We start from the raw sequence: 22,223 nt of genomic DNA on the forward strand, positions 1-22,223 counted from the left end.
GGGTCTTCCTTTTTTCCCCCTTTTTAAAAAATGGGGGTTATGTTTCCTCTTTTCCAGTCAGTGGGAACTTCACCTGACTGCCAGGACTTCTCAAATATGATGGAGAGTGGCCTTGCCACTTCATCCGCCAGTTCCCTCACGACTCGTGGATGCATCTCACCAGGTTCCACGGACTTGCGCATCTTCAGGTTCCTTAGATGGTCTCGAACCTGATCTTCTCCGACAGTGAGCGGTTCTTCATTCTCCCAGTCCCCACCTTTGCTTTCTGTGACCTGGGCAGCGTGGCTCAAGCATTTGCCAGTGAAGACTGAGGCAAAGAAGTCGTTGAGTACCTCAACCTTCTCCATATCCTGGGTAACCAGGTCGCCTGTTTCATTCCAGAGGGGACCCACATTTTCCTTTGTCCTCCTTTTATCACTAACATACCTACAGAAACTTCTCTTGTCCTTAACAACCCTGGCCAGATTTAATTCTATCTGGGCCTTGGCTTTCCTAAGCTGATCCCTGGCTGCTTGGATACAGTTTCTCTGTATTTCTCCCAGGCTACCTGTCCTTGCTTCCACCTTCTGCAGGGTTCCTTTTTTTGTTTGACTTTGCCAGGAGCTCCATGTTCATCCATGTTCAGCCTCTTGGTGGTTTTGCCTGACTTCTTTGTTGGGATGCATCGCTCCTGAGCTTGGAGGAGGTGAGCCTTGAATATTAACCAGCTGTCTTGGGCCCCTCTTCCCTCCAGGACTTTGTCCCATGGTATTCTACCAAGCGGATCCCTGAAAAGGCTAAAGTCTGTTCTCCTGAAGTCCAGGGTAGTGAGTACCCTCCTCGCTGCCCTGAGGATCTTGAACTCCACCATTTCATGGTCACTGCAGCCAAGGCTGCCCTTGAGCTTCACATCCCCACCAGCCCCTCCTTGTTGGTGAGAACAAGGTCCAGCATGGCACCTCTCGTCATGGGCTCCTCTATCACTTGAAGGAGGAAGTTATCATCAACACATTCCAGGAACTTCCTGGATTGCTTGTCCCCTGCTGTGTTGCCCCTCCAACAGATCTCAGGGTGGTTGAAGTCCCCCATAAGGACCAGGGCTTGTGAACATGAGGCTGCTCCTATCTGCCTATAGAGGGCTTCACCCGCTCCATCTCCCTGGTCAGGTGGCCTGTAGCAGACCCCCACTATGATGTCCCCTGCCCCAGCCCTCCCTTTAATCTTGACTCATAGGCTCTCACTCTGCTCCCCATCCATCCCCAGGTGGAGCTCCATGCACTCCAGCTGGTCATTGACATAGAGGGCGACACCCCCTCCTCACCTGCCCTGCCTGTCCTTCCTAAAGAGCCTGTACCCTTCCATCCCAACACTCCAGTCATAGGAGCTATCCCACCATGTCTCTGTAATGCCAATAAGGTCATTAATAAGTCTATCTACAACAAAGCACATTCCTATATGTATTCAATGTAATCTTCCAAAGATCTTAAAACACATCACTCCCTAACTGAAACCTTCTGAAAAGTAACATGATTAGCATGCAATGCCTGCAATTACCATGAACAGCCTTGTTGTTACAAAAAAGATTAAAGCAGTAGTTTTGATAATTACCTTATCTAGATGTGCATGTGTTGTCTTTACATGCTCAAGCTTTTTCTGCAAACTGAAAAATAAGTACAGTTACATGTCACATTTGAGTAGGATGGACAAAATGTCATTATTTCAAAATTTAAATAAACTCTTCACTATTGCAGAGCAAAACTAAAATATCAGATAGACTATATACTTGGAATAAGCTTCAACTGTTAATTCAGTTTTAATGTCAAAATAGATATGTTTAATTATATAGGCTTGACCTAGTTAATGAGTTGTGCTACAATGTTGTTTTTTTAAAAATAGAAACACAATTAGATTATAGAAATTATTTGCAATATCTTTGGGATTTTAAATACTTATTCTTCAAGAAGTACAACACCCTTGATACTCCTTTGTGTAGGAACAAAAGGCAAACTACATCATTAAAGCAAGAAAGGAAAAATAAATCACTAGAACTTGTCAAATTTATTAGCCATTGATTTTTTTGAAAAAACTTTAGAAGAATGATTTGAAAAACAAGAAGAAAAAACTGTACAAAACTATTTCTTGTGAGAATGAAATCTGTAACACTAAGTGAAATACCATATACCCAGCTTCCATTTCAACTGTGCTGTACAGCTCATTCCTACTGTGCAGTGTGCCTGCTAATTTAAAATTGGTCCTCTCTACTTCATAAAGGAACTTTGGGACTTGTTTCATAAACTAAGATCCAGCGTCTTACTGTATCATTTTGTGTGACAACACAGAATTTTACTGCAACTTTAGATTACACACCCACATCTGTCTTTAATCAAGACACTGCAAGGTTCCCTCAAATACTGTTTCTGTACCAGAGAACATTCTGTCTTACTCCCGACATGCAGAAAAAAGAATATTGCAGCAAAAGTCACTTTGATGACAGCTCTCTGCTACTTCAGAGAAGATTGCCCATAAAAACCTCTCCTCCTACACTGACTGTAAATTTTAAGTCGTCTTTAATGGTGCAGGAAAAGGTACTGACTTTTACTGAAATAACATTTCACACTCCTACTTCTTGCATCATCTCTGCTTTGCTGTCGTCTTCTCATACTGCATTCCACCAAATCCAGAACCCTGGATGTGGTCCTGTCACTTCAGGGCATGTATAGATAACAGAATTTTACCAGCACAGTTGCACCAATCGGGTGTTGCATCTGTCTGCTATGCCAGCAGAAATCCTTGCTGTAGTATGCACTTAAAAGAACAATTTTATTAGTATAATGGTGTGTATTTGTGCTCAAACGGTGCTGGATGCAGTTTTTTGGCTATGGACAATAAGGCGGAAGGCACAGCTAATATTTTATGCAAGGATTTTTGTATCTATGAAATCATACCAGGGGAAGCAATTTCACTGTTCGGAGCTCAAATAAAATCAAAAGAAAGGGAACTTCATTTAAGCAGTCTAGAACCTTCTTGGTGCTTTTAGAATTTGTCTTTAAATGCTGCAATTTTAGAATGTTTCCTCTGTTTTAATATAAAATATTGAGAACCTCTAAAGGAACTATAAGGAAGATAAGAGAGAAGACTACATCAAGGAAAGAAAGATAGTTTGGTGGGTTTTTTTGGTCAACTCCTTAAGGACATTCTCATATTTGTACAGCGCAGCACTTCTTAGTAAACCTTGCAGAATGTCACCTAATATTACAGCTAATCAGATCTAACTGTGAGTTGCCATTATCTAGAACGATCCTTTTCTGGTTCACATCATCTTACTACTTTCTCTCCGTTGTGTGGTTCCAGGATGAGTCAGGTTAGCTAGGTGATCCATCATAAGAACTCAGGACATGGGTTTATGATCTGGTTTATGACCTAATAGTTATCTATTGCCAATAAAGGATATATTGGCCTTTCTTCTCCCTTAACTTTCTTTTGGATGCCTATTCTGATACCTCCCTGATGCTGCCATTGGTACAGATCTGACTGGTACATTCAAGAAGCTCAAAAGAAACAAACGCTACGTTTCACAGATCAGAAAAAAAAAACAGTGCCAGCAAAAAGAAAGGGCAGTAGAAAGTCACGAAAAGCAGGCTACCTTTTGGATAGTACTGCACCAGTTCACTGGGAAATCTCATGAGCGCATCTCATCTACTAGACGTTACTAGCTTGCATCTTTTGCAATTTCTCCCTTCTGTGACTAAGGAAATGGTTATGTTCCTTTACCTGAAGTGAACACTGTGTGTCAAGAAAGAAAAATGAAGCTAATACTGCCCCCAGTTACACATTCCCTCCTTTCCTTTATGATTGCTGCAGAACTCGATGCTCTCTTCTGAAGAACTTCAGCACACAAAGCGAACAGAAAGTCCTTCTCCCCTCACCTCCAATTTTACTTTTCCACCCATCTGGCATGCTGAAGCACACATTTGGCATTAAAAAAAAAACAAAACCAGCAAAAAAACACAGTAACCAGAACTTGCAGTGGCTTCGTTTGTTGTGAACCTCAGTCCCTCACTGTTTTCTGTGAAAACTAAGGAGGCCTCTAGTTCATCATGATGTTAACTGACAAAAATTTTGAAATCCTTTAACAGAACCAGGAAAGAGTGCACAAATCTACTCTACTACTCATATTTTTGGGAAAAAAGCCAACCAACCATGCACACTCTGGCTCATTTAACTGTGGAAGGTCAAAAAGCTTTTGTTGCATGCATTTTAAGATGAAAAAATTCTCAGTCTTAGATTACCACTTACAAAATGAGAATTTTAAACAAATGACTAAACTAGAATTTCTGAAAAACTCAGATGTAAATTTGAGCTAGGATTTGAGTTTGTCTACTTCGTGCATGTATTTATACAATGGATATTATTTCTAATAAAAAGACAGTGAAATTATCACCATACCTTATTCCAGATAAACTGTCAAAAGCATGCAGGTCCAAGACATAGGAGAGATCAACTCTAAACAGAGGGAAGAAAGAAAGCTTTGTACTTTTACCATATTTAAATATTGTGTATATTTAAATAATTATTTTTAAAATGGTTCACTGAAGCTTATGTTTGTTTTCCTGTCTATCATACTAAAGCCATTAATCCTTAGCCTTATTTTTGTATGGTGGTGGTTGGTATCGTCTCCTACAAAGAAACATAGTGTTTATTTACACAGTAATATGTAAGCACAGAAACGTTATTTTAGTAAATTATAGTAAAATGCAAGGTATTTCCAAGAAACATGATAAAATCCCTTACATTGGATGCCTGAATAATAACTGATTTTCCCTAAATGGGAAAAGGAACCCTGAAGCTCTTCCCAGGAATTATTCCACACCCTTAATGTAGCCCCTCTCACCACACACACAACCTCCTGGAATATATGTAGCTTATACTGACACAGTGTTAGCAAAGAATACTGAAATACACTATGAGGCAAGTGCTACTACAAAGAATTTCAGCTCAAACATCTGAAACAGACAAATGAAAAATATAATACAGAACAGACAGCACTGATCAAATGTACTTGTAAGAACAGCTACCTATAAACTTGCATAAGAAACTTTTTTATAAAAGCAATATAGACTATAGGTTTCGAGGCTAATAGCAACTGACAGCTTTCTAAATACTATTAATGACATGTGGCTAAATACAAGGAACACATGAGAGGTTAAAATAAATAAATAAATAGACCTCTGGAGAGCAGCCAGTATTATTAAGCTTTTACAACCAACAGTAGCTTTACAAAGCAGTTTCTAAGATGAAAGATTTATCATGAAAAAAACAGATATATAATCCCTCTCTAAAGTTCATGACCAGCTCAGTGCCAGTTGTTTGTACTCAGCAGTGTTCTGAAAAATCTTATAGAAACACTCAAGAAAGTGCCATATTGGTCCCTTTTACAGTTAGGCTTTTGAGGGACAAACCCCCTAATTAAAGAAGGTAAGTTCTCAAGTAACAAGCTAATAAATTAATTTTGTGCTTATTTCACTTTTGGAATGTTTAATCATGGGAGAGACAGTATGTGTCATTCACTAAAGAATATTTACTAGTAACCCAAGAGTTGTCATTGAGGACTGAATCTGAGGTTCACTTCATCAAATATCCAAAATTTAATGCTGGTTGGCATCAGACACCAGAGAATGATACAGATGTAGATACTGCACTGCACATATTGGATCTCTTCCCAATGGACATGGACAGATACCGATTTAAGACACAAAGCATGAAGTTTAATGTCCTCTTCAAAATTGTTAGACATGCTGGATACCATCATAATCTTTACATAAACCTTTTTTTTCCTCATGTTACAAAAATCCTGGCCTCAAACTTACACTAATTTCCTAGGGCAGTGAGACCCATGCATATGCAATGTATAAGCAATTTAACTTTCTCAATAAAGAGTTTGTTTCCTTCCCCCCTCCAAAGCATTTCACTATTTCTGTACTCTGACTTGCAACTAAAGAACAAGGAACTCCTGATCTGCTTTCTCAAATGGTTCTCAAAACCATTGTTTGTTCTCAGTAAAATCATCATGTTGACACTTTTTTGATTTCAGATAGAGCAATCTCTTGCAAATTTTCTTCATATTAGAGTTTTTCTAAGCCCTGATAATTCTGCATGATTTTCTTCCCCATTCTGTGGCAAAGATAAAATTGCCCATTCCTCATCATAGAAAATAAATTCCAGAATTTTAAAAATGGGTATTATGTTCCCAAAAGTTTACTAAACAGGAGGAAAGGGAAATGCTACAATGTATCTCTGAAACTCCATCCCTTTGCAGTATTTGTTATTCTTCTGTCTTTCAATCATTGATGCTGCACTCAAAGTACATACATTATGTGAAGAAATATCACGCTGGATAGATGCCATGAAAACTGTAAGTAATACAGAGGTCTTAAAAATAAAGATAACCAAATTTGGATATTGTAAAGTTAGCTATAAGTAAATATCCAAGATTAACCATCAGAATAAAATCCTGATTAAATTTAACCTGGAGTCATCAGAACATTCTCACTTCCATTTACAGAGAAAAACGCCAGTAACATTACTCTAATACAACTCAACTTTATGAAATATTAACTTAATATTGAATTTACAGAATAGGACAAATTAACAAAAGTCTAAATTTTGCAGCAGAATCTAGAGGGACTATTTGCACATTCAAACTTCTAACCTGTCAAAAAGCTGGTGAACACTAAAAGCTTGATTATAAGAATTGCTCAGAATTTTATCCACACTTGCTGTTTTGAACATAAGTCCCTAAATGACAATAAATCCATTGAAAAATAACTTTTTATGTAAGAGACACATGCTGACTTAAAAGAAACGGTTTACTGAGGATCAATAGAAAAGCAATAGATGAATGAATGTAAAACACCTCTCAGCAACAGAACTTATGATGCCCTCTATAAAATTGTTTATTCTTGTTCTAAGCATTCTTCAACAGAATTTGCAAGTTAACAAGAAAGGAGTGCAAAGTTGTCGAAGCTACTTAAACATTTCATCTTGCTCCTTGAACAAGATAATGAAAACAATATGAGAATAACCCTTACAAACTAACAGGATAGTCACTAAAGGGAATGTTTTTAATAGTGCAACTGTTCAACAGCAGGGCATAAAACCAGTGATCAGATTACAGACAGAATTGCAAATAAGTTCAAGCCAATAAAAATGCTAACAAGAATAACTTTTTCTGAAATGTAAATCGAGCTGATCTTTAGATTGAAGTCAGACAAGCACCTGTCTTCAAAACCCTGGGTTACCAAACAAAATACATATTCTAGTCACTTCCTGGTCCTATCTGATCAGACAACAACAACAGCAAATATTCTTCTCCACACTTTCCAACTACATTTGACGATAACTTTAAAAAGTCAAGTATACTTTATTAAGATTATGTCTACTATTTTCCCTTCAAAAATTGCTTAAAACAGGAACCTGTATTATAGGAATATTTATCACAATATAGTCAAGTTGTTAGTGTAATAGACAAATCAGTCCTAGCAGTCTGAAAGACAGACTATTCTCCTAATGTCCCTGGGAATAACATCTCCGTTTAGTTTCTTATTAAAGAAGAAATCTAAGTTAGAATTTCAATGAAAAAAATATTAAAAACAATACAATTACTTTTCCTTCTCATAAGCTTCCTTGTACTGCTTTCAAAGTCATTTTGTAGTAACAACTTATTTGCAGCAGGCATTATAAATGAGAAAAACCTTTAAGCTGACACAACAGACACAAAACATTATAGTGCACATGGTCAATGATTAGCTCAGAGACAACTTGGCCTTGCAAGTTGTTTTTTAGTTACAAGATTTGGTTAGCAAGTTATGAGAAACTATGAATTTCTACCTTTAAAACTCCCCTAAAAAACTGCTACATTTTTTGATTATGCTGAAGCCAGTTAAACTACAGCTGTATCAGCGTTTTTCAGGAACTTTCCAAATGCTATTACTCTATATATGGCAACATGACTAAAATGCAACTTTAATAATTAAAAGCCATATTCATATTAAACTTAGAACAAAATGCAAGTTTTGGGAAAAAAATGCCCAAGCTTTTGTAAAATCCACATCTCATAAATAAATATTTACGGTTATATTGCAAAGTCCAATAAAATCCACTAGTGATAAGCTCTGTAAACTAAGCTACATCTTAATAGTGATTTTTTTAAAAAACACTAGAATGGAAGATGTGAACAGTAACAGAAAAATACAAAAGAAAAATACATTTTTACTTCTTAAAAAAATCCTTTATCTAGATGCTTATTAGTAAAATAATATTGAGTTAAATATTTCTAATTCAATAGTTTCTTTCAGGCAACCTGATCTAATAGCATACTTAAGTCTGTCACAAAAGAAGCAGGATCTGGTACCTAGTAATAGTGGCCATTTAATACCTTGATCTTTGTGTCTCTAGAATTTTAACAAGTCCATTTATTGATCTAAAACAAAACAGAAAATCAGAAGTTAGATGCAAATGCAACCATAATATATTGCTTGAACAAGTTAGCCATGGAAAGCAGCATGAGAAATAGCACCACAGCAACAACCCCAACTCTGTTATCAACTCATTGAACAAATCAACAGACATCCTGACAGACTTTGTTTTTGTGACTTTTTCGTCTCCTAAGTAAGGGCTGAGAAACTTCACAAGTTCTGACAACAAAATACTACTAGTAAGAATACTGTTCTCCTACCCAAGACTCCTCATGATACACCCTGCTGGGTCTAAACATTTTTTACTTTTAGAATTCAAACCACTGATAAAATTGTAAAGTATTTTAAAAAAAATAATGTTTCATTGATAGGACAAGGGATAATGGGTTTAAGCTGAAGGAGGGTCAATTTAGATTAGATGTTAGAAAGAAATTCTTTACTGTGAGGGTGGTGAGGCACTGGAACAGGTCGCTCAGAGAAGCTGTGGCAGCCCCCTCCCTGGAAGTGTTTAAGGCCAGGTTGGATGGGGCTTTGGGCAACGTGGTCTAGTGGAGGGTGTCCCTGCCCGTAGCAGGGGGGTTGGAACTAGATGATCTTTGAGGTCCCTTCCAACCCAAACCATTCTATGACTCTATGATTTTGGTTATCATGGTATTGATAGAAAAAGATGGGGTATGTCTTTGATCACTAATCTGATTCAGACCATTGGTTCTTCTACATCCATGACAATTATTTGGGACTTCCTCCATACATCTTTGCATTTGCTAGTGAACTCATATCTACAAGCAGATTTTCTTTCCCCTGATGCTAATTCTGAAAAATGGGAATAGCTGCCCAAAAATGTATGAGTGTGGACACTTCAGACAAAGGCCTGTCCTTAGGAAGTAGCATCAAATCTTACCTAAACAGGGAAACTGCTAAGATTGTGTAAGCACATAAAATTATTGAAACGCCTTTAGAAAGGGGCAGTCTCTTTTCCCCTCTGAGCTAACAATTTCTGTTAATGTATCATGAGATCTAATTTCTGTATTAACAGCAAGAAGGAACTAGCTATGTTTTAACAGAAATGACCTTCGAGCCAGTACAGTATCACAGTTATGTCAAAATTTTCATACCTGATAGATGTTCTGACTTTATTCAGTTCTTCCCCTGAAACCAAATCTGTTTTATTGATGATTATAAGATCAGCTAATGCAACCTGCCTATGCATTAAGAAAAAAAGAAAAAGAAAAAAAGACAACATGAACAAATACTTTTTCTGTAAGGCAGAAACACCATCTCTCCCATAGTACCAAAAAAACAGCATGAGCATTGTTAGTACATAAAGGTAAGCATTAATCTAACTAGATCATCATGGAGTATGACTAAAGTACTACTAGCTTCTCCTTGAGGTGCTCTTCTGTGCCATAAGAGGAGTCTACGAAGCTACAAAGGCTCACTAGATTTTGTTTTGTTTTAAAAAATGACATCTAATCCAAAGTGCTTAATGATTTATGAACTTCGCTAGCCCCTATTTCTCTTGCATGTAGTCTTCAAAGTCATACTTGAAGCCTCTTTGCTTTATAAAGACTTCTATTGTTACAATTACCCTTAATCATTGTGGCTCCGCATCTGGCAAAAAAATATTCCTCTATCTCCAGTTCTACTTTGAGAATCTGATAGATCCTAGCATGCAATTCTTTCTTCCCCCTCAACACAGGTGGTTCCCCTTCACTTACATAAAATCCCATCCATCTTACAATATTTATTAGAAGAGTAAAATCTTGGCAAAAAGATCAAATGGAGCATGAAGTCACTTTTCTATTTTCTACATCATTACACCAATCTACATTGGTTTAAAAGCAAAGGAGAAGAAAAAAGTCTTATAAGAAGAAAAAGAACCCATTTCTAATGAACTTCTATACAGCGCAGTTACTAACTCTTATATATTAAATTAATTTATACATCCATACCGAGATGCTTCATTGACAAGACCTTCTGGCTTTTCTTCTGTCAAATGCTAGACAAAATTAAAACAACTGGATTAAGCATGTTCAAATGACATTTAAATTCATTTGCAATTAAAGGAAGTCAAAACCAATTCAACTGAAATGTTTTTCAACATAGTACTGAGGAAGATGGCATGCAGAATTTCTCTGTAAAATGATGATGGAAAAGTACATCTACCAATTCACCATTACACAATCTCTTTCACAAAAATTCTTCTCTTTTAATGAATTTTATAATTAGAATGCTAAAGAGTTGCAAAACTGTATTATATTACTTTTCAGATTTACAATGAAGTAAAAAAGTCACCATGACATACAGCAACCATGGAAAAATATCTGAAAAAATGAAAGTACAGTAATTTTACAAATGAATGTGATGTAAGCTAACTGTTAAAGATGGGTTAGGCTGGCAGTACAGGATTTCATATAGATAACTGCATACTCCTTCTCTCTGAAAGATTTGACAAATTCTACTTCTATAGTAAAATTCAGAGTTTGTACAAATAAACCACTACTCCTTGGCAAGTCTGCCCATGTTTGCGGTCTATTCACACTGTAACTGGGCAGAAGAGTCAGTCAGCACTGACAAAAGCAGCAGTTTCTGGTCATGCTGCAGGAGTTTACTATCATCTATAGCTTTGTGCTCCACCTGTCTGCCCAAGCTAATGTCCTCACAGAAGAATTAGTGAAAGGGAAAAAAAATGCCTGCATCTCAAGCAACAGCATGAAGTTTAGCAACATAAAGCCTTACTTAATGTAGACAGAGCAACAGACTACACCAAAGCAGCAAAGGTTCAGCTACAAGCTATTTTCTGCCCTCTCTGCCATGGAGGCAGCAATCTCCAGGAAAGAAGAATCACAGACACCTGGAGCCAGTAAAACTTTAAATTGATGCTGCAGTATTAGTAAGAGCTCATCACATACACTTGACATCTCTGGGAAGATTAGAGAGTCCTGTGCATTCCTTTATCAGCTCTAAATGTACCCAGAATATTATTTTTAAATTTCCTTTCAAAGATACAGGAATACCAAATGAAAGTGGAATTAATTGTCATGGGAAATATAGAAATTAAAAAACCCTAGAAATCTATTTTTTCTTCAAGAGGAACTATCAGGCATCTAACATTATTTGACTTGAAAAACAAAAATAGATTATTGCATACTGTCAGTCTGTCACCTTTAAAAAAAAAAAAAAACAACTCAGAACTGTTTCCTGATTGTGCACAACCTAAGCAGACCATAACAACAGGATGACCGGGAGGGAACCCCTCTGACCTTTTCTTTGTAATCCTCTGTATATTGATTCTATTGAATTAAATGTTGTCAGATTTGTTGCCCTGAAAATGACAATGCAGTAGTCCAGATGCCAAGTCCTGAAAGTAGGGAACTGTCACTTCAGGTTGTCCAACTGTTTGCCCTTGATTAAAAAAAATGAGTATTTCAGATTGCTGGGTGACAAATCCATTAGTGTGATAACCCATGATATCCATTACCACTTCAGTTTCAATTTGTCTGACTGGTCTGAGGGTACTATTTGTCACCTTTTCTTGTGATGGGTTGGTTCTTTGAAGCATGACACCCTTAAATTGCTGCCTATTATCTCAGTGTCATTACCTGTATTGCTTTCAAAATTCTTTGAATCACAAGCAGCTGTTGAGGTCAAGCTTTGCAACCAGAGGAATTGTACAAGGTAGCGAGACCCTTATACAAAGCAAAAGATGTTTACTTGGCATAAAACTGAGAAAGTCTCAAGTTTCTAATATTTGAGTGGAGGTCAGTGTTGTACAAGGCTTACTGATTACATAATGTAAGAGTGTTCAGTGAGCTGTAAAAGATAATAGAAAAGCTGAAGAGTTTAAAACATTTTTGTTTTGTTTTGACATATTACTTGAAAGCTTAGATATTAATAATTTAGACAATAATAATTTAGTGCTGCTGTGTGCAACACAATAATATTTGATTCAAGTCAATAAATCAGCATTGCATGAAGAGAAAGATAAAAAGAACAAAATTTTTGCAAGTAGTAAAACACACCTGAATTAGTATGAGGGCACTGATCTGAAAAAGGGGTTGGCTTAAGACATGCTGTGGTTTTTTGTGATAGCTGAGCTGATTTAAAAGTTGGTTCCTGCTTAAAAGGGCAAAGCAGCTATCAGTCCCGTCCCCTTGTTCCTCTACCAATTCCTCTGCAAAAGTCCTTGCAAAACACAATGGCTCAACTCGCCAAACTGGCTTGCTATGGGGTTAAATTAGTTCTGTCTTTCTGCAACACAAACTGACAAGAGCACAGAACTGTCCCCTTTTGGTAAATCAGCTACTAGATCAGCTCAGCTGAAACAAAAAACCCAAACAGTCCAAACAAAATAAATTCTTATAAAGGAGGGATTGCTTCCTTATTTTTCAAACCATTATTCTTCAGTTCTCTCAGCTTTTTGCAGCCATTGTAAAATACGGAGATATTAAAAACACTTCCACAGCATGATGTGAATTTTATACCACGGAGGCATCTTTTCTTATTGTCACTTTTATTTTGAATCCTGCAAAATCAATACCTAACCAAAGTAGTCACTTCCTAAGTTATTAAGGCACAATTATTTTTATGACTAGAGATTACAAAAAAAGTTGACCTATCTGATTTAATCAGTTTCTGTTGTTATCCAACCTCATTGTTCTATTGGTCTGTTCTTACACTACACTTTGTATCTATTACTCTAATACCTGCTCTTTTTGTCTGCTTCCATGTAATGAAATAATCTTTTAAACTGAAATGGTACCTAAACACCTGGCGCTCTCATCTCTCCTCACCACAGTTGCCATTACATTAGCGTCTCTCCCAATTTGCGCCCTAACTCACTTGCTACCACACTGGTGTCAGAGGTCTGTTCCTACTCCTCTCCTTCCCAGTAACATGGACCAATGACACTGTCAGACAAATTTCTCCACTGTTTTTACAGTGACCTAAATGCCTATTTGGAAAACAACCAAGATTCCAGAGTGAAGTGATAGAACTAGAAGGAATTGAGTATCTAGCAACCTGACAACTCTTAGTAAACATGCTGCTGTGTTGGGTTTGCATGGCAAGGTTTTGGTAGCAGGGGGACTACAGGGGTGGCTTCTGCGAGAAGCTGCTAGGAAGCTTCCCCTGTGTCTGATAGAGCCAATGCCAGCCAGCTCCAAGATGGACCCTTCACTGGCCAAGGCCAAGCTAATCAGTGCCTCTGTGATAACATATTGAAGAAGGGAAAAAAAACAACTGAGGCAGAGCTTTCGCAGCCAGAGAGTAAAATGAGAAGATGTAAGAAACTCTGTAGACACCAAGGTCAGTGCAGAATGAGGGGGAGGAGGTGCTCCAGGCACCGGAACAGAGATTCCCCTGCAGCCGCTGGAGAAGACCATGGTGAGGCAGGCTGTCCCCCTGCAGCCCATGGAGGAAGGATGAGGGGGTGCAGAGATTCCACCTGTAGCCCATGGAGGACCCCACGCCGGAGCAGGTGGAGGCACCCAAAGGAGGCTGTGACCCCGTGGGAAGCCTGCACTGAAGCAAGCTCCTGGCAGGACCTGTGGACCCGTGGAAAGAGGAGCCCATGCTGGAGCAGGTTTGCTGGCAGGACTTGTGACCCCGTGGGGGACCCACACTGGAGCAGTCTGTTCCTGAAGGTCTGCACCCCATGGGAGAGACCCATGCTGGAGCAGTTCATGAAGGACTGTAGCCTGTGGGAAGGACTCACGTTGGAGAAGTCTGTGGAGGACTGTCTCCCATGGGAGGGACCCCATGCCGGAGCATGGGAACAATGAGAGGAGTCCTCCCCCTGAGGAGGAAGGAGTGGCAGAAAAAACATGTCATCAACTGACCACAAACCCCATTCCCTGTCCCCCTGTGCCGCTGAAGGGGGAGGTTGAAACCAGGAGTGAAGTTAAGCCTGGGAAGATGGGAGGGGTGGGGGGAGGTGTTTTAAAATTTGATTTTATTTCTCATTCCTCTACTCTGTTTTGCTTGGTAATAAATTAGATGAATTTTTCTTTAAGTTAGTCTGGTTTGCCTGTGACAATAATTAGCGAGTGATCTCTCCCTGTTCTTGTCTCAACCCACAAGCCTTTTGTTATACCTTTTTTCCCCTGTGTAGTAAAGGAGGGGCAGTGATAGAGCGGCTCTGGTGGGCACCTGGCCTCCAGACAGGGTCAACCCACCACAGTTGGTAAGAATCTGAATTCCTATTAACATCAGTACTTCCTTGTTCCCATTCAAAATATAGAACTAATGTACCACAGCAACTGAAATACATCCTCACTCATTGTAAGAATTAAAGCTATTGTAAAAATGTAATTCATCTGCATGAACTTTATTGCAATAGCTGTTCTAATGTTGCAGTTTTATACCATGTAACAAATCCAGTAACTTACCCGCAATCCATGCTTTGCATCAACAACAGATACAATACCTAAAAGAGAACATTAAAAAGGAATAGAAATGTGCTGAAAGCAGCTAACAATTTAACAACTTGTAAACTTCCTGTACAACTAAAAGTAACAGTATCATCACATTTACAATTGCTTATAATACTTTCAGTGCTTCCAGTGTATCTGAACATTAGACTTGTCACCTAATTATTTTCTTATTTGTTCCTCGTATCTGTGGTTAAAAAAAAAAAAATCTCCCAAACCAGGTGAGAGAAATTCTTACAAGGTATATGCCTCTCCTCCTTCTTCCATAACAGTAAATCAGCAGAGGTACGCTTTTACAGTTTATCGAAACAAATTAAGAGGACTGACTGAAGTATGCAGTTATTCTGATTGTAAGTGACCAGGAATCTGCAATCCTCTGGCAGAAACTTATAATGCTGTTTCCTATTCATCTGAATGCTTCCCTGGCTAGATGGGTATTTCAGACACTGATCAAAGTTAGTAGGATATCTTTTTAAGGCAAAAAGTAAGGTTCTTTCCTACATTAAATACCATGTTGAATGTTGTTTTTTTTTTTAACAACATAGTGATGATTTAATACTATAGTAAACTCAGATTTTTTTATTGGAACACAGCAAATACTAGAGCTAACAAGAGTACAATAAGCAAAGAAGGCAGAAAACAAAAGGCAGGAGAGTCTGCATGTTGACAAGTTAAGAGATTAGGGGAAAAAAGGAAACCATTTTGGAAATACTGCACTGGCGCAAAAAAAAAAAGAGCTGTAATATTACTCCTAAATAATGTTTTATAATATCTAACTAATGAGGTTCCCCCCCCATTAAATCACAATCAACATCTCTCCAAATCTGATCCCTTAGCAAAGCATTACGCAACTTTTGTTAGATTTAGTAAACTGAAACAGCTCACCAGGTAGATACACAAGCATCAGAATAAGCAAGTGGATCTCTGCAGTCAAATTTGGTGCTGTGAGAACCAAGATCATGTATTTCAAACATTTTCTGAAACCTTTCCTTAAATGATAAGGATACATTACACTAAGTCAAGATATGCAATGCTAATACATTGGAAAACAAGCTTGCACTTCTTACCATCAAGATAGATGTCACTTCCCAGCTCAGCATCAACCCAGAACATGGAGGCCACAGCTCCTAAGAAGTGCAGTACATTTAGTTGCAAAATTGACCTTTTCCAGTAAACTTTCAATATTCAGACATTTCACAGAAAAACTATTTGTAGTGCTCCTCTCTTCCGAAGTCAGAAACCATCACAGATGTCAAACACCCAACCACACATTTGACCTAATTATATTTGTGTGCATATCAACAGCTATAACTACAAAAAGCATTAAAAATCTCACCATTCCAGATGCATGTAAATTCTCTACGTTACCTTTACTCAGTAATATCAACTATCTGTCATTACTATACTCCAAGGCTCCCTCATTTCTAAAAATTCTCTACTCCCCCTCTTCACCTTTCAGCCATTGTTTCTAGGCCATGGCACGCACACACAAAAAAAAGGAGATAAAACAGTTAAACAAAAATGAAATTGGGACATTCAGGAGAAATCAGCTCCCTCCTAGGGCCCTTCTCTTCTTCACTGGCTTCTATAAACGCTCCTATGCAGTTTCTTACGTCATAAATCAACAGGATGAAGAAAGTCAAGAATAACTGGATATAGAAAAGAATGTTTTCCTTAATTATCTCAGGTCTACACAAGAAAGCTTCTGGCTTTAGATAATTTTAACAGCTGGGATCACATTGTATCACGGACTTGGAATCTGTGACTTGATACCTGTGTACTACACATGGCCTAACAGTATGCTACTTCTGTTTTCTGCTAAAATGGCCCTGTAAACAGATTATAGCAACTGTAGGATATGCTGTATATTTATTTAAGAAATATATAATCATAACTTGTTATGAAATTAACAAATTTAAGATATATCAGTGCCACAATATGAAGGACGGGAGGAGCTGACAGCAACAACAGTACTTCTTTTTTTCATTTATCAGATCCTTAGTTACTGGCAGGCTAAGACTATTAAGCACATCAGAAAAAAAAATTATTCAGAAACTAAACATTCTAACACGTAAAACTGTCCACCTGAAGTGACAAGATGCAGTCCTCCAAACATAACCCTGTATCAATCCCAAACACCTGTCAGTTGTTCACAGTGCTTATTCATGCAAGATATAGCAAAGGCCACAACATCTAATGGTTTTCTGGTATCTATTGATTTTTTTCCAAAAAGCTTAATAGTTTTCCAATTTGACTCAAATAGAATTTGTGTGTAACAGAGGCCAAATCAATGTCCTTTCTTTTGAAGAAAATTACTTTACCATGACAACTATTTAGCTTTGAGCTAGAAAGCATCAGTCTCCTAAATGGGAAACTGAACTTCTGATAAGAATGTCCTTCACTCTCAATCAACAACACATTTTTATTTGAGATGGTTCAGAGAAAATTGGCTTAGACAGCTATTACTAACTTGAGCTCAAGTTTAAACACTTGTTTATAAAAATATCACTAAAAAGCACATAAGGAATTTGGAAGATCTATTATTGTTCTGTACATATCAGAAGAATGTATTAGTCTGTTTCATAGAGTATTTTATGGCTTCACAAAATATAAGGCCTATCACAATCAATGTAACAATACATCAGATGCTAATAATTTACACTTCAGAAGGAGCAATATAGAACAGCAAAAGCCTACTGAGAACTAGTAGTTTCAGAGTGTGCTTCTCTCCTCCAAGCCCAGTGTCTTCTCTTGGTAGAAATACATTTTAACTGAACCTGTGTTAAGCTTTAGAGTCAGTTTAGAGCAAGTTCAAAAAAAACACCCAACCAAACAACCCCACCCACAACCCTGCTTCTGCACTTTATCCAATTCAGTGTTAGTCAATATAGCAATCAAAGCATGTGCCTGACAACTCACCACTTTGTAATACATTTTGCACAGTGAACTGACAAGTGAGCAAATAAGCACTTCATAAAAACAGCATTTAATTACCATGGTTATGAAAACCATAATGTGAACTACCTGGATCTGCCAAACCAGTTGTTTCTAACAATATGTAGTCAAATTTTCCTCTCCTTTGCATCAGGTTCTCAATAGCCTTTACACCATTGTCCCTGTAAGAAGAAATAATTAAACCTGAGAACAGAGAAAACAAGCTAAAACATGTATAAACATGTATCTTCTCATGTGGAACACAGTGTCAGTACCATCAAAACAAAGGCCTGAGTCAGGACTTACAGTCTACAATGAATATTCAATCTGCTGCTCTAATATTAGGCCAATTGTAGTTTTCTGTTTCATTTTAGTCTGAAAATAGTATTTGCCTACTCCTAACAGGCATAATAAAGGTGATTTAAATGAAGATTTGTTTTCAAACACTGAAAACCCTGTAGTTTGTGTAAACATGTAACTATTTGGTTTGGCAGCTGAGATTACAAAAAGAAAGGGGGTATGTGAAGGGGGGCTGGGGGTACTGAACCATGTTCTCCTGCTTTTCCACATCACCTACAGCAAAATTAAGATGTGTTATTTACTTAAATCTCAGCTGATTAAGTCAGTCTGAAGCAGAACTGTAGGGCATTTTATATAAGAAACCAACATATAAAACACAGCAGCGATGGCAGAATTCCTTACATCCCAGTAGAACACAATGCAATCGGGTCTTCTGTTTACCACTTACTACCCAAATTTAAGGCACAGGACCAGTTCTTCCAAATTTTCAGTACAAGCAGACCATCGCCTTTATTACAAACTTAGCGCAAACAATCCAGCATTCAAACAGGGGAAAAGCATGTCAAAGAAACAAATACACACCCCTTTTTGACATCACCATCAGCTTACAGTTTGGAATATTGTTTCATTAGGTCACCAAAAGGCTCTCCCTCCACCCTTTCTGAGGTATACAATATTAAAGTATTAACCAATATACAGAGAAAGAAACAGAGTATTTAACATGCAAATTAGGAAACTTGAGTCCTTGTTCCAGCCTCCCTGAATCTTTAGCTCTCTATCTGAAAGCATATCATACTAACAGAAGAGGGAGAGCTCTTTACCCTACAATACCCCAGTGGTGTGTAAGCTGGTATTTAGGTTATTTTTCTGAAAAACACAAAGTCCAAATCCAGTGAGGCAGCAAAAGGAAATAAATTTCTATCTCCCAAATTCCAATTCTTGTTTTATCTGACAAAAGAAGTCACAATCAGTACTACTATCAGTTTTAGGACTCAAATCCTGGATGTCTTCTCCTTTCCTCCATTCTCCCAAAACCCACTGTAAGAACTTGTACAATAGCCCTTCCTTACTTTACTGAACAGCACAGGCAGCCGTTTCTGAGCTCCAGCCATTCTTCATACAGTTCTCCCCCTTGGCTGATTGCCAGGGATTTCTCCAAGGCACTTCCTGGAAATATAAGTAGTACTATAATTTTAATCTTCAAATTTGAATGACAATGCCTGCAAAAGAGACATGAAAGATTCAAGTTGCTACACATTTTTACTCTTGGATTGTGGTGGGGTTTTTTCCTGAGACCATGTTTCTGAAATGTTCTTCAGAAATTAGTATTTTCCATTTTATGAGAAATTGAAAATTCAAAGTCAAGGTGGCTCTACAAAGACCAAAACTCAGAGGACAAAAGCACAGCAAAAGTGCCACAAACTTTGCTAAAAGAAAACGAAGTCAGCTTCTACCTCCATATCAAATATCTGTACATTTTATTTTAGGCTCCATAACTAGAAAAGGGACATTCATCTTTGCTGATGAAAACAAAACAAAAACTCACCAACACAGTGCAAACTGCAAGCAGTGCTGATTATGGTATGGATATAAAGTTATAGCCATAACAGTTTAAAATCCTGAGAAGGAAAACAAAGAACCACAGACACCAAGCACACACCTCCCCATTTTCTTGGTGTAGGATAATTTGTGATCTATAAGTGAATAAGGGGAAAGGAAAGAAAAGAAAATATTGTCTACCAACACGTAATTTTAATTTCCATTTGCCTGAAACTGAGTAGGATAAACAGCGGTATAGAACTTCTAACAGGGTAACATATTCATTTACTTGACTCTGAGGGACTGAATATATGTACAAAACAGAGTAAAGTATAGCATTATTTTATGAATACCAGCCAACAGGCATTCTGCCCTTCTGAAGACTATGAGGTATGTCAATAATCTCAGTAATGGATTTAAAACTACCATGTTCTTGATTTCCAGAAATTTTATGTATGTGTCATTTTAAAATTAAAAAAATATTTCTGCAGGTTTACATACCTTCTCCAAATTCATTCAGAATAACTGCTATTCTTTTATTATGCTGTTCTGTCAGTATGTAATTTAGAAGAGTTGTTTTTCCAGCTCCTAAAACACAGACCATATTTCTAGTAAAATGTAAAAACCAAAAAAGCTTAAATTTTTATAAAAAAGCAAATACTATTGTGTACATGCAAATCTGATCTCTTCTGAATTATGAGTTTGCATTCTTGTATCGTGCATTCTACTATAACACTGTAAAAATTCATTTGTAGAGATATTTGACCCCATGGAACTATCAGCGCATTAAATCTCAGCTTTAAAAGACCCTCAGTTTTCCATTAACTAAGTGCCTGTGCTTGATAAACTTATAAGTTCCCTACCAGCTGGGCAGTCTTTTCCTAGAAAACTCATTTTTATGTTTCTCTTACCAAAAGGAGCACTTATTCTTCTCCCTCTCCCTGCCATTTCTGATCAGCTCTTTTGTCATCAGTAATCACTGATGTGCTACTAACTGCCATTAGATGAGGCACTGTTATGCAAGGTGTTCACAACTTCTGTAATACCACATTACCAACAGTTTCACCCCACGCACAAGTGACGGAATTTGGTAAAGCAACTTTCCTTCCCTAGCCTTAGGGTTTTTTCAGAGTATGATGCACTACAAGGTTACAACTTTTAGAAAAGTGTTGGCGATCCTAAATTTCACCTGATCTTTACTGCATATAACTATATTCGAAGCTCCAAATAATTGTGTTAAAGAGAGGGAAGCCAAACCTCACATTTCTAAAACTGCAAAACTGAGGCAAATATGTTACAGTATTCTGGCATTCAGTGGTAGAAAGAGATTTGTCAAACACGAACAGAACAAACCGGCCCCTGAAAACGGGCTGGTAAAAGCAGCAGCTGGAGGTTGTACAGCTGTGCAAAATCGTTCTGCAAACCCAACTGGAAGGGCACTTAGCAGGAGCGGTATGCGCACACCGCGCTGAATGAGGAGCGCTAAGGACGCCTTTCTGCTACGCTACCAGGGTCTCGCTCAGTCACCCAACCCGTGGGCACGGAGGCTGCAGTCAGACCCGCCGGGGCACTTCTCCGCCCGCCTGGCCGTGTGCGGGCCGCCCTGCAGCCCAGCGCCCCGCCGCAGCCCGGCCTCTCCCTGGGAGGCTTCCCGACGCCGACCAACCGAAGCCCGCAGGCCTGCCGTACAGCTCTTCCCAGCGCCGGGAAGCACGGCACCGCCGCTGGCGCGGAAGCGGGGCAGGCCGCTCCTCACCTAAGTAGCCCGTGATGATCGTCACGGGGATCTTCCTGCCGGGGCCGGACTCGGTCTCCTCCGCGCCGCCGGCGCCTATCGGCACCAGGTCGGGGCAGTCTTCGTCCTCCATGAGAGCGCGGGGCCCTGCAGCTCGGCGCCGCCGCTAGGGAAGAGGGAGAGACACACGGCAGGCGATGCAGCGGTGCCAGCCGGGGAGGGCTCGCTCTCCCCTCGGCCGCATTCTCGCGCTCCCTCTCCGACCGCTAACCGCTTACCCGAGTCCCTACGGCCGCGCGCGAGCCGCCACTCAGCTGCGCGCGCCTGACGTCGCGCCCGCCCGACGTCACGCAGCCGACGCCGCGGACCCGCCGGACGGCGGCGCTTCAAACGCACCGCGGGCATGCGCCACGGCACCGCAGCACCTCCCCTTAGCGCGTGCGCCTTGACCCTCACGGCGGCCTCCCGCCGGGTTCTGCCGCGCAGGCGCAGCAGGCGGGAGGAGGCGGGGCGGGGGGTGTGGCCGAGCGCGTGGTGGTTTCTCGCTGAGGTGCTGGAGGGGCGGTAGCGGTTGGTGCCGCCCGGGTTGGCTGGTCGTTAGCCGTCCGTTAGCCGTCCGTTAACGGCCGGTGGCTGGGCGGCCTGAGGTGGGTCTTAGCGGCGGCACGCCTCCCGTCAGACACGGCTCCAGGGAGCTAGGTTCTGCCGTCCGCTGCGCCTCCTCAGCCCGGTCTCAGGAAAAGACGTGTCTGTTCTGACCCACGGGGAACGCTGAAGACGTCCCCGTCTGATCAGCAAACCTTGTGCAGGGTGGATGTGCTATGTTTTATA

General features: G+C 39.3%; 1 protein-coding gene across 5 annotated transcripts in view; it reads right to left on the minus strand.

Moving 5' to 3' along the window:
- Positions 1–21,797, minus strand: part of LOC129199305 (zinc-regulated GTPase metalloprotein activator 1A-like) — a 31,862-nt gene extending 10,065 nt beyond the window's left edge. For 3 of the 5 annotated variants that reach the window (XR_008574641.1, XR_008574642.1, XM_054809587.1), the window contains exons 1-11: positions 21,414–21,664; positions 20,159–20,245; positions 19,189–19,285; positions 17,909–18,000; positions 15,952–16,011; positions 14,843–14,880; positions 10,406–10,452; positions 9,569–9,655; positions 8,414–8,458; positions 4,426–4,482; positions 1,588–1,639 (exon numbers count right to left, since the gene is read on the minus strand). Coding sequence is in view for 3 of the 5 variants with exons in the window: in XM_054809587.1 (XP_054665562.1) it covers positions 1,588–1,639; positions 4,426–4,482; positions 8,414–8,458; positions 9,569–9,655; positions 10,406–10,452; positions 14,843–14,880; positions 15,952–16,011; positions 17,909–18,000; positions 19,189–19,285; positions 20,159–20,245; positions 21,414–21,525 (774 nt within the window). In the remaining 2 variants the exon portion in view is untranslated. The other 2 variants (XM_054809590.1, XM_054809589.1) reach the window with 2 other exon arrangements.
- Positions 21,798–22,223: the final 426 nt, after the last annotated feature.

The sequence above is a fragment of the Grus americana genome, chromosome Z, assembly GCF_028858705.1.
Source record: "Grus americana isolate bGruAme1 chromosome Z, bGruAme1.mat, whole genome shotgun sequence".
NCBI classification, from domain to species: domain Eukaryota; kingdom Metazoa; phylum Chordata; class Aves; order Gruiformes; family Gruidae; genus Grus; species Grus americana.